At 34.0% G+C, this 13753-nt stretch overlaps 1 protein-coding gene across 2 annotated transcripts in view; it reads right to left on the bottom strand.

Moving 5' to 3' along the window:
* TAF4B (TATA-box binding protein associated factor 4b) overlaps window positions 1-13753 on the bottom strand; it is a 99081-nt gene that overhangs the window by 57484 nt on the left and 27844 nt on the right. For both annotated transcript variants that reach the window (XM_057700340.1, XM_057700341.1), the window contains 2 exons: window positions 10474-10609; window positions 9674-9776 (listed from right to left, as the gene is read on the bottom strand). In XM_057700340.1, coding sequence (XP_057556323.1) covers window positions 9674-9776; window positions 10474-10609 — 239 coding nt within the window. The remainder of the gene's footprint in view (window positions 1-9673; window positions 9777-10473; window positions 10610-13753) is intronic.

The following is a 13753-nucleotide window of genomic DNA, read 5'->3' on the forward strand; positions in this document are numbered from 1 at the left end:
CGAATCTCTGGCACCCTCTGGTGTTTTAACACTACATGGCTTCCCTTATTCATCCAAGATGTACTGATAAGCACAACAGAAAATATGATTTACACAGGGGAAAAGTCACAAAAATTTTCTTTTCAGTTAAACACATAGTTTTGAAAATATAGGCAGTTATCACTCTGTTATTAAACCTCATCCAGTTAAGTCAAGATAAGATCTAATGCCATACACTATTACCTCCTCTTATTTAACAAAAGAATCAATACCAATGACCTATTTTAAGCTTCATTTTAACAATAACTGAAGTGATATTGATATTAAGTATCCAAGAAAGCAAACTTAAAGAAAAGACATTACAACCCAAATAACTAGAACATATCATACAAAAATGAAGTGTATCTTAGTGCAAAAATAAAACATATCTTAAAATAGATTATATCCAAGATTATAGATATTCCTATTATCTTTTTCAGAATTCATTAATCAACAAATTTTTTGACTGTTTATTATGAACAAGGCATTGTTCTAAATGCTAGGTATGCAATGGTAAAGTTATTGTAAACTCTCAGAGAGATTTAAAAAGGAGTGGGGAGCATAAGGAAGGGTAAATAAATTAACAAGGTAACTTTAGAAAGTGCCTCAAGACAGCAAATGCGACTGAAAAAACTACTTCACATGCTTGGCCAAGCATGTGACAACTTTTAAACAGAAACTTTTAAACTAGATTGGTCCATATGAAGATGGGGAAAGAAAATCCAGGGAATATCACATCTAAAACTTTATAGTAGGACCATAACTAGTGTGTATGAGGAGCAGAAAGGAAGGAAACCAGGATCCTCGGTCCCTAACACCATGGAACACTATGAGTGTAATGACCTACTTTCAGTTTTCCTGAATTGAGAAAGAATCTTCTATCTTCCTCATGCCACTATTTTTTTAGTTTTTCCATTAGCTACAACCTTCTAACAAATAAAACTATGGTTCAAGGCCACCTCAACAAAAAATTTTAATAGAACTGCCCTGCTAATTCTGAAATTTATGCACAAAAGTAGAATAACAAGTAAAGTCAAGACAACTTTGACAAAAAAGGAATAAAGAGAGAGGATTTATCCAAACAGATCTAAAAACAAAAGATGAAAGATCACTGAAAATGCAAAAATATTAACACAGAAATAAAACAAAAACAGCACTAAAATGAAATTCTAGAAATGTACCCCTGTATAACTGAGAATTCACTAAAAGGTAAAATAGCATTTCAAATCAGAAAAGTAAGGACGATGAAATCTTCAGTAACTATTGTTGAGATGAGCAACCCAACTGGGAAAAGGTAATTTCTGCTTCAGCTATTAATAAAGATAGAACCAAGAATTACTGAAGACTTTGTAAAGGTCTATTGCATATCTGTGGTGTGTATACATATCTTGGAAGAAAAGATAGGAGCACATTATTATGAGCTCAGGATAGGGAAAAATTTCTTAGAATAATGCAAAATTCAAAAGCTATAAAGGAAGAGTGATAAAGCTAATATTGTAATTTAAAATCTTCAAATAACAGAAGACACTAAAAACAAAATTACAAGTTAAACAAAAGACTAGGAGAAAAATGTTTATAATAGACACAACAAAGAACTACTCTTGGGAATTTCCTGGAGGTCTGTGGTTAGGACTTCGTGTTTTCACTGCTGAGGGCCCAAATTCAATCCCTGGTCAGGGAACTAATATCTCGCAAGCCACAAAGATGTACTCTCCAATATATAAGTCTAGAAAGCAATAAGCACTCAATAGGTTTGTGAGCAAAGGTAATAAGTTAGAAATTACCCAAAGAAAATACTAATGGTGACTTTTGCTTCAGGCATTAAGTGGACTAGATTTAACCATGAGAAATTACATGACATTCTAATTTAGACTAGCTTAAGACATTTTCATTCCAGTGTTGGGTACACAGAAGTTGTCAAAAAGGTGTCAGCAAGAATAAGCACTGAGCACACTCTAAAGGTAGAATTGCCTTAGGGCAATGCCTGTGGCAAGCAATAGTTTTCGGGCCTCTGTTAAAGTGGAGATACTCTTAAGTCAGGTTCTCTAGAACAGGTGCTAATGTGGTCCCAAGTCAATAGTTATCCCTGGTTTCTATGAGACATGGTCACAAATATTTTCTGGAATAAAGCAAACACAATTTAGACCATGGGTTTAATCTGATTTACCCATCCACTGAGGTTTTAAATTCAGTTACATTTTTCACTTCTAAACGTCCTATCTGGGTCTTTATCAAACCTTAGTACTCGTTTTTCAGTAGATAATTGCTAGTTGCTCATTTTTTGTAATTCCACATTTTATTTTTAACAATTTTATAAGAGTTTTTAACATTGAATACTTGATCATCCAATGTTTGAAGTCATTGGCATTCCAATTGTGTTGCTGTTTCCCTTGTTTGGGGTGACCTTTCTTCGTAGGATTTATCTTTGAAAGTGAACACATACATACATACATACCAGAAAAGAATGAAATGACATTATTAAAGTGCTAGAAGCAAAACAAAAACAAAAACAAAAAAAGCCAACCTATAATTCTAATCTCTCGCCTGACATCACTGACTACATAAATAACCTAAAATAATCTAAAAATTATAAGAAATAAGAATTTAACAAGGGGGTTGGCATATAATTTTTTTTTAAAGCAACCTGGGCGGGGGTGGTGGGTGGGGGGAAGGAAGCAACCTAGGTAATTCCCTGGCAGTCCAGTGGTTAAGACAAGGCCTTTCACTGACATGGGTCCAGGTTCAATCTCTGCTGGGGAACTAAGATCCTGCAAACTGCGTGGTGTGGCCAAAAAAAAAAAAAAAAATTCAAAATAAAAAGCAACCTACATTTCTATATTCTAGGAACAGAAAAGGCAATTACCAAAAATGTTATCTATAATAGCTACAAAAAGGTGCCTAGAAATAAACCCAACAGATATACAAAACAAATGGTGTACAACCTATATATCACTTTATTGAAAGATGTTAAAGAAAGCATGCCTAAATGGATACATAAATCATATTCATAGATAGAAGGTTCAAAATTATAAAGAAATCAGCTGAAGGACAATGGACCTATGGGCTCAAGGCCATGTCAGTCAAATTTCAGCAGAGATTTTTTTGGTGGAATTTAAACTGATGCTTAAATATATATCCTGAGAAGAACAGTGAAAAAACATCAAGAAGACCTGGGGAAAGGGGTATGAAAGTGGAGGAAGGAGGGTATAAAAGTAGAGGAAGAAGATGAAAATAAAAAGAAAGAGAGGTAGGGAGGGGACATACCTTAAGAGAGGTAAAATTTATCTTGAAATTAGAGTAAATTGAGCTGTATGCTATTGGAAATAAACAAATTAAGCAATAAGATAAAACAGATTTAAAAAAAGATGAACAGAATAGAAAAGCCCAGAAAAGACCGTGCCTATACAGGCATACCTCCTTTTATTGCACTTCACTATTGTGCTTTGCAGATAATGTGTTTTTTACAAATGGAAAGTTTGTGGCAACCTTGTGGTCAAGCAAGTCTGTCGAAGTCATTTTTTCAATAGCATCTGCTCATTACATGACTCTATGTCACATTTTGGTAATTCTTGCAATATTTCAAACTGTTTCATTATTATTTTATTTGTTATGGTGATCTGTGATCAGTGATCTTTGATGTTACAACTGTGATTGTTTTGGGTCACCACAAACCATGCCCATACTAGACTGCCAATTTAATAGGTAAATGTTGTATGTGCTCTGACTGCTCTACCAACCAGCCGTTCCTCAGTCTCTCTCCCTCTCCTCAGGTCTCCCTATTCCCTGAGACACAACAATATTGAAATTAGGCCAATTAATAACCCTACAATGCCTCCGAAGTGTTCAAGTGAAAGGAAGAGTTACTCATCTCTCACTTTAAATCAAAATCTGGAAATGATGAAGATTAATGAGGAAGGCCTGTTGAAAGCCAAGAGAGGCCCAAAGCTAGGCCTCTTGTGCCAAACAGTCAAATTGTGAATGCAATGGAAAAGTTCTTGAAGGAAATTAAAAGTGCTACTCCAGTGAACACACTAATGATAAGAAAATGAAACAGCCTTACTACTGATATGAAGAAAGTTTTAGTGGTTCTGGGTAGAAGATCAAACAAGTCACAACATTCCCTTCAGCCAGGGCCTAATTCAAAGTCAGGTCATACCTTTCTTCAATTCTACAAAGGCTGAGAGAGGTGAGGAAGCTGCAGAAGAAAAGTTTGAAGCTAGCAGAGGTTGGTTCTTGAGGTTTAAGGAAAGAAGAATCTCCATAACATAGAAATATAAGGTGAAGCAGCAAGTGCTGATGTAAAAACTACTGCAAGTTATCCAGAAGATCTAGCTAAGATAATTAATGAAAGTGGCTACACTAAACAACATACTTCCAATGTAGACAAAACAGCTTATTGGAAGAAGATGCCATCCAGGACTTTCATAACTAGAGGAAAGTCAATGCCTGGCTTCAAAAGTCAGGCTGCCTCTCTTGTTAGGGATTAATGCAGCTGATGATTTTAAAGTTGAAGCCAATGCTCATTTACCACTTTGAAAATCCTAAAATTGGGGTTCAGAATTCAGCAGAGAAAAGTACCCTAAGTCTTAGTTGAAATTCCTGAGGTACTACATCCTTAAAGTCAGGGAGAACCAAAGGGACTCGGAGTCTTGGAAAGATTACAACCTAGCCTTAAATTCAGTTACTGACTAAATTAAATGTGATACACATGAAAATAAAAATACATAGCACAGAAGACGACACTGAGGTAAATGGACCTATCTTGTTGCAAAGTTCCCATATTTTATGTGTAGTACTATATTAACTCCAAATAGAGTGATAAACTAAAAATGCATGTTACAGCAAACTGTAATCCCTATAGATCTACCAAACCAAAAAATGCAGAGATATAAAAAGCCAAGAGAGAAATTAAAATGAAATATAAAATAATAATCACTTATCCCAAAAGACAAAAAACAAATGAATAAAACAGCAAAATATTAACCTAAATAGAACTACCAATAATTAAATGTAAAGGTCTACAAATAACAGTAAAAAAAAAAAACAACTGTTGCATTTGATAACAAAAGCTCAACCTAGCTATATGCAATGTATAAAAGACACTCTTTAAATACAAAGACACATGTAGGCTGAAAAAAAGGAAAGAAAAAGATGGAATATACAAACAATAACAAAGCTGTAGTGTTTATATTCAGCAGACAAAATAAGCAGCAATACAAGAAATATTTTCAAATAAAGGACATGTGGGGACTTTCCTGGCAGTCCAATGGTTAAGACTCTGTGCTTCCACTGCAGGGGGCTTGGGTTTGATCCCTGGCCCAGGAACAAAGATCCTACATGCTGCACAGCATGGCCAAAAAATTAAAAAAATTAATAAAATAAAATAATAAAAAAAGATGGACATGTAATTATGATGAAAGGGCCAATTTATTAGAAAAGCATAACAATTATAAATATGTGTATACCTAATAACAGAGCTTCAAATAATTAATGTAAAAACTGGCAGAACCAAAGGAAAAACTCAATCTATAAGCATAGTTGGAGATTTAATTCCCACTCTCAGTAACTGATGGAACTATTCCAAAAAAAGGAGGCCAGGAAATAGACACAAACACTACTAGCTACCTTCACCAGAATGGCATTTACAAAAATCTACTCTCCCAAACTGAATAATACATTTTTTCCCAAGGGCATATGAGATACTCATCAAGGCTGACCACAATAGTCTCAAATTTAATAAAATTGATATTTTATAGAGTATATTCTCTCATCAGAATAAAATTACATTAGAAAACAAATGAATAAAATATCTAGAAAAACCCCAAATATCTGTACTATTAAATAGAAGGAAAAGGAAAAAATATTTTGACATGAATGAAAATAAAAGCAAAACACTATAATTAGCTGGATGCTAACTCAGTACTTAGGGGGTTTATAGTTTTAAATGAGAAGCAACTAAAACCCAACATAAGGAGGAGAAAAATATTTCTTATAAGTCAATAAAAGACAACAGATGATCAACAGACAAAAATAGTAAAATCAAAAGCTGACCCTTTAAAAACACTAAACAAAACTGAAAAAAACGCATCGATGAAAAGAGAGAATATTACTACAAATCTTATAGATATTAAAAGGATAAGGGACTAAAATGAACAGCTGTATGCCCCCAAAAGTCAACAACTAAGATAAAATACACAAAATCCTTAACAAAAAAAAAGCATGATATTATGTTACCAGTAAAGAAGCCACAAACAGTAAAAGGAAAAGAAAGTAGAACAGTTTCATTTCAACAAATTTAAAAGTAAGATGAAATGTACAAAAACCTTAAAAAATACAACTTTCTGAAATTGACATTAAGATGACAGAAAATCTATTTATAGATGAAACTGACTTTCTTATCAAAACCTTCCCTGCAAAGAAAACAAACGACCTATTTAATTTCAATGGTAAATTCATTCCTATGTTTAAGGAAGAAATAATATAATTGCTACTCCAAGGTTTAAAATAAAGGAGGGGAAAATATCGTACAACTCATAACCATAGATACCAAAATCTGGCAAAGACACCATAAGAACAGAAAACTATACAACAATATCCCTAATGAACATACATATAAAACCCTTAACAAAATATTAATCACATCAGATACAGCAACATATATAAAGGATAATACTCCAGGAATACTAACATTTGAACTATTTTTTTAAAAGCAGTGTAATTCACAATACATTGTAGAATTTAAAAAATGAATGACCATCTTAGACGAAGAAAAAGTACATGACAAAATCACTCAATTTAAAAATGGGCAAAATATTTGAAGAGACATTTCACAAAAGGGGCTATACAAATGGCCAATAAGGACATGAAAACATACTCAGCATCTTGATCAACATGAGTTTGAACTGCATGGGTCCACTTACACAGATTTTTTTCAGTAAATACATACAGTAGTAGCTGACCTGGATGGAGCGGGTTGAATCTGAGGATGCAGAACCACAGATTATGTTGGGCAGACTATGGAACTTGAGCATCTGCAATGGGTCCTGGAACCAATCCCACTGCAGATACTGAAAGATGTGGGTACAACTATATACAAACTACAGTGGTTAAAACTTTAAAAACTGCAGTTTACCAATTGTTAGCAAGGATATGGAACAACTGGAACAAATTCTCATACTTTGCAGGTAGGACTGTAAATGGTACAAACACATACGAAAACAGTTTGGCAGCTTCTTATAAAGTTAAACATATACCTACAAAATGACTCAGCAATTTCACTCATATATTTATATAAGTAAAGGGAAAACTTATGTCCATACAAACACTTGGATACAGGTGTTCCTGGCAGCTTTATTCATAATAGCCAAAACTGGAAACAACGCAAATGTCCACCAATGGATAAAAAGATACACAATTCAGTACAAAAAATGCAGTATATCCATATAGTAGAATACTACTCAGCAATGAAAAGCAACAAATTACTAATACATGCAACAACACTAGATGTACATCAAACACATTATGCTGAGCAAAGGAAACCAAACATAAGGGTACAAATTATATGATTCTATTGATTTCAAACCCTAGGAAAGACAAATCTACAAATCTTATCATTATAAGAAGCCAATCAGTGGTTGCCTAAGGTATAATGAGGGGACTGGCTGGGAAACATCACAAAGGAGGATTCTGGGGTATTGAAAATATTCTATGTATCTTGACTGAGGTACTCAGTACATGAATTTAGCCTTTTGTCAAAACTCACTGCATTAGAAGATGATGATGACTGCCAAGGTCACCATCTTAGGTTGGGCTCAACATTAACTCCCCCAAACAACACAGAATAACAGAAACCACAGCCTCAGCATAACCTGAAGACAATACCCAAACTTCAAAACAAGAACAAACGAAAAAGAAAAACAATTCCCAGTGCACATTTTCTTGTCTTATGGCGACCAATTCCCCAACTCACTCACCCCCACCTCAAAAGGCTTTGGGTAAAAAGCAAACTGAATAAAAACTGCAGAATAGAGACCAGAGAACTAGTGGCAGGCACAAGGATGAAACAGATCACTAGCAGGAAGACTAAGTACATCCCAAGGAAAAAATACTAAATGGGTGTCCTGGTAGATCAAAGCATAGACTACATTCAATTAATTTCATCCAAACAAGAGATGACTGAAAAAACTTCAGAGAACAGACTGAAGGTGAACATATTAATATAAAAGTAGAACTACAACTAAAATATAGGTGGGGATGAGGAAGGAGGATTAATGTACAAATATTTATATATTGTGACAAACAGTGCAACTAAAAATGGGAAAAGAGAGAGAAAGAAGAAAATAGAACATCCACACACTGATTTTTTACATAATCAACTGCTGGAAATAAAAAAATATCAATCCAACAAGCACAAATATAAGACTGTAAAACTTCTAGAACAAAGCATAGAAGGAAATCTCTGTAACCTTGGGTTACACAAACATTTCTTAGACAAAACATGCAGAGCATAATCTACAAGAGAAAAAATTAATGAACTAGACTTCAGCAAAATTAAAAACTTTTGCTTTGTGAAAGACACTGGTAAGAGAATGATAAAACACATCACAAAGAAAATACTTCCCAATCACTATGTGACAAAGGATTTGGATCTTGAATATATAATGAACTCTAAAAACTCAATCATAAGAAAACAAACAACTCAAAGGAGAAAAAGGCAAAAGATCTGAATACACACTTCACCAAAGAAGACAGTATAAGAATAGCAAATAAGCATAAGAACAGATGCTCAACATCTTAAGTCATTAGGAAAGAGCAAATTAAAATGACAATAATATTAGCCACTATACACTTGTTAGAATGGTAAAAATCAAAAGAATTGGCAATAACAAGTACCGACAAAGTTGGAGAGTAACTGGAACTCTCATCATTGCTGGTGAGAATGCAAAATGGTACTGTCCCTTTGGTAAACAGTTTGGTAGTTTCTTAAATAGTAAAATATACCTAACGACCCAGCAATAATACTCTTAGATATGTACTACAGAGAAATGAAACCTATGTTCACATAGAAATCTGTATGTAAATGTTTACAGCAATTGTATACAGAATCATTAAAAACTGGGAACAACCCAATGTTCATCAACAGGAAAACTGAAAGGCAAATTTACATTCAGACAATGAATACGGCTCACTAGTACAAAAGAACAGTCCTCTAATAATCAAAATGATGTAGATGAACCTCAAAAACATGCTGAGTGAAAAAAAAGTCAAATGCAAAAGAGTAGATAATGTAATTTTCCATTTATGTAAAGTTCAAGAATGGACGAAAATGATCTATGGTGATGGACATAAGAATGGTGGCTGCCAGAAGGTTGGAAGTAATTGATTTGAAAGGAGCATAAAGATGATGGATATGCTCAGTATCTTGGTCTGAACAATGATTACACAGGTGTATGTTTGTCAAAATTCACTGAGCTCTACATTTAAGATTTGTGCACTTTCCTGCTTATAAATTATACTCAATAAAGTACTGTTAGCTTTTTTAAAAGGCATCATTAAATTTATTTTATATAAGTATTATTCTGTCATTCCTTTTCTGTTTTTTAAAAAATATTAATTTCTTAAACCAGACCAAGTTTTAACTATTTAATTTCTTTACCTGAAGGATGTTGTTCCATTCTCTTTTATTTTGTTTTTCTGAATAGATGACTGAAGTGACAGAATTTTATTTCCTGGCAGGGTAATTTGCTTTAGAACAGAAGCTATAAAAACAAAGGAAGAAAGAAAAGGTAAAATGAAAAAAAAGCAATCCCACCACATTAGGAAAAATTCAGGACAACAATTACTTTTTAATGCATACAGAATAATCAAAGGAAGTTTCAAGCTGCCCTAGAACTATGTTTAAATTCAAACACAACAATGAATTTATTCCCTGCACAAGAAATCATAAAATCAAGACCTCTCTCATTTCTTTTTATATGGTACTCAAATTGTCTACAGAATTACCAGCATTATAATATTATGCAGAAAAGGTGACAGAAACATGTTAATAATATATCCTTTTTATTGGTAGATTTTAAAAATACATAAAATCTCTGACTTTTATTTGTAAGACTGACTTCCGAACATAGAAAAAGAAACTGTTTTTACACACAAGAAACACATTTTAAAAAGAAATAAGGCAATAGAAAATTTTATGTTAAAAAAAATATTTTACTTACCTGTAGACTGTTTTATCTAGCTACAAAACACCGTGAGTGGTGTTTCTTTAATCTAAAACAACATACACCCCCCAAAAGTGGCTACGTACAAAGAATATAATAAAGTTATCTTTCAGTCTTCTCTCATAGGTCTCAATTTAAAAGAAATCTCTCTTCTCTTAACAGTGAAAAAGAAAAGTACAGAAACTCATCATGTTCCAAACCCAAGGTGATGGGGCAGGGATGAGCCAGAGTCTACCTTGAGGAAACTGACTGGTAGGTATTGCAGTGCTCACTGTCACCTTCTTCTGTCCAGATTTCTGGATGGTCAATGCTGAGGAATGGGAAAGTGTGGTCACTTGTTTTGCAAGGCCTCCTGAAGGCTGCTGGACTACCTGAAACAATGAGAAGAATTAATACAGTCATTCAACTAGACCTGCTTTAGGAAAGAACAAGCTTTCAATTGTAACATTAGAACAAATGATTGTGCTCACCTAACTAAATATACTTTTATCTTAGCATCACAAGAAAGCCTACTTAAAATTTAAACTTGTGTGTAGCAAAATTATCTTACTCAAAAGTGAAAAACATGACTATCTCACACTATAATTTTCAGAGAATTCAAATTCATACTCTGCTCAATTTAAATCTCCAAACAGACCCTATTTTCATCTTTTAACTTACCACAGAAAATTTCAAACACATACAAAAGCAGATGGAACAATAAAATGAAATCACCTATACCATTATTACACAGCTTAAACAATGATTAATTCCTGACAAATTTTATTTCATTTATATCCCTACCCACTTCCCTCCACCCTCAATTATTTTAAAGGAAATTCCACATATATCTTTTTATCCATAAATATTTCAAAATATACCTCTAAAAGATAACGACTTTCAATTGGTTGTTTTTTAAAAGTATCTGAAAGATATAACAATGCTAAAGGTGTTCTCTAAGATAACAGTTCAAGAAATCCAGAGGGTGAGGGTTGGGGATGTAGGAAGAGAAATTAAAGTAATAGCAGGGCCTTATTTTTCGCTTCAGAGAAGAAAAAAAGAGTAGCAGAGTTTCATTTTTTTCACTTCAAAGAAAAAAAACAGTAACCATGTATTTGAGCCAGCTACTGATAGTGAACTATTTATAAATCCTCAAACTCATATATGGCTAATATAAATGATCTAGGAAGTAGACTTCATAACAGAATTCTGGAGGTATAATTTTTCTATACTCTAATTTTTCATAAATAAAATTAGGTCTAGTGTGTATTATTAAACAAAAGTAACTTACAAGAAATCCAAAATGTCCCTGTAAATAATCATATAGGAACTAATGCCCCTGGAGAAGAAATACAAGTTGGAATAATTCAATTGCCGTGATTCTATGAGAACAGACTCTTGAGAGAAAGAACTCTTGAAAACAATGATGTATTTAAGTTAAGCTGAGATCATACTTATATATTATCAAGTCCTAGGAATCAGATTTAAACTCTACAAAGTAATATGCATTCAGAGTCTCATTTAAGCATTTAGATTGAAACTCAAAAGAAAACAGAGACACTCCTAATAATTCTGGCATTATCTCCCTATTGTTCACATTTTCTTCCTTGATATCTTTTATTCGGTATTCTTTTCAGTATTTTAATGACAAAAGATAGTAATAAAATGTTATTAGAAATTTGTTTATCAGTTAGTCTTCATACTATTTTTGATGGGTACTGAAAAAAAATTAAAAAAAAAAAAAATAACAGCCTAGAGACCAGCCCCTGAGGAGGACAGAGGCTCTATGCCTCCTGGGGATCAGCCAGGAGCGGTGGGAGCAGGGAGGCAGAGAGACCCCAGCATTAGCCCTGGCACAGAACAAGCCAGGGAAGGCGAACTTTCGTGCCTGTATGAGGGCTCCCAGGCTAAGGATGTGCGTGGATCAGCTTACGGCCCAATCCAGGGCAAGTTCATGCAGGTGGCAGGAGGCAAATGTGCCAACTGATTTAACAATCCTGGATCCCCATCATTCCTCATCCTAACGAATAACACTTTGCAGCATATGTGTAGCATATTCCTGCACACTTGCAAAGTAAAATACCATGAGTGAGAAAATATAAAACACTTCAGTAGTGTTCTTTCAAAGAAAGTACCATTTTAGACCACAATATTAGGCATCTTACAGAGACTGAAATTAGAGATATGGAAATTGGCCCAAAGATGATATATCTGCTTCTACTTGGCAAGCAAAACAAAGAACTATTATATTTTTTAAAATATGTCCTTTATTTACTTTCCCTCCAAAAAAAAACACTAGAAAGGAGAAAGAGTAAATAGTATATACCTTAGCTTCTTCTCTTGACAAGTCAAGTTCTGATGTTTTTCTAAGATGTTAACATAATTTAAAGTTCTAGTAGTTTATAGAAACTGCAGGTGTAGAGCTGCACAGTATTCTTCAGGGGACAGCTTTTTTTCTGTTTTTACATTAATTATGATTTTTACATTAACTATGATCTAGAATATCTGACCTGGAACTGTTCTTAAACTCCATAAAGAAAGGAAGCAAAGAAACATTAAACTAGTGGATGAGAACACCCTTCACACTTCGCTTTCTCTGTATTTCAACCCCACCAACTCCCCTTTCATAAATACACAGCAATCAAATACTTAGCTCTAAATAACTCAAGTAGCAAATGCACACAAAGTTGCTGGACTAAAGGGTAATATCTCCTCTAATTTCTATATAATTTTCAATATGTGATTACTGGCACAGGCTCACTAAGGCTGAGTTCTAGAAAACAGAGGGCTCCAACTGAACAAAAAATGTAGTATAAAAGTCAGGAAATAGGGAATTCCCTGACAGTTCAGTGGTTAGGACTCTGTGCTTTCACTGCCAAGGGCCTGGGTTCAATCCCTGGTCGAGGAACTAAGACCTTGCAAGCCACATGGCAACCCCCACCCCGCTAGTCCCTCCCAAAAAAGAAGTCAGGAAATACAAGTTAATTGCCAACTATTACTTAGGAACAGCCAATGTGTGGTTCCTGTGCCACTACTCCTCATATTCTGGGACAATGGCATATACCACTAAATACCATCACTTCTATATACCCACATGCAGCCTCAGAATCTTCCTCCAGTAATATCCTATGAGAGCTGAAATGTATTTGCCATGCCAAATCTAGATTAAAATTCAACCTCAGTAAACCTCAGAATATGCTATTTTTTTAAAGGTTTCCTAATCACTTTTTAAAATTTGCTCAAATGAATTCTTAATTATATTACCAGCTTTTACAGAAATCAGTAAATGCTGCTTCAAATCGAGAAGTTATACATTTCTATTAAAAATTTTAAATGTGCTTATCTATATGATAATTTATATGAAGTTCTAACAACAAACAAAACTAATCTGTGGGAGAAAATTACTAGAAGAGTCACTGCTTCAGGAGGTAGGCAGGTGGGACTAACTGGGAAGGGACAGAAGGGAACCAAGGTGATGGTAACATTCCATATCTTGAAAGGGGGTTTGAGTTATACAGAGGTAAGCATTGTCAAAA

This window comes from Hippopotamus amphibius, chromosome 11, assembly GCF_030028045.1.
Source record: "Hippopotamus amphibius kiboko isolate mHipAmp2 chromosome 11, mHipAmp2.hap2, whole genome shotgun sequence".
NCBI classification, from domain to species: Eukaryota; Metazoa; Chordata; class Mammalia; order Artiodactyla; family Hippopotamidae; genus Hippopotamus; species Hippopotamus amphibius.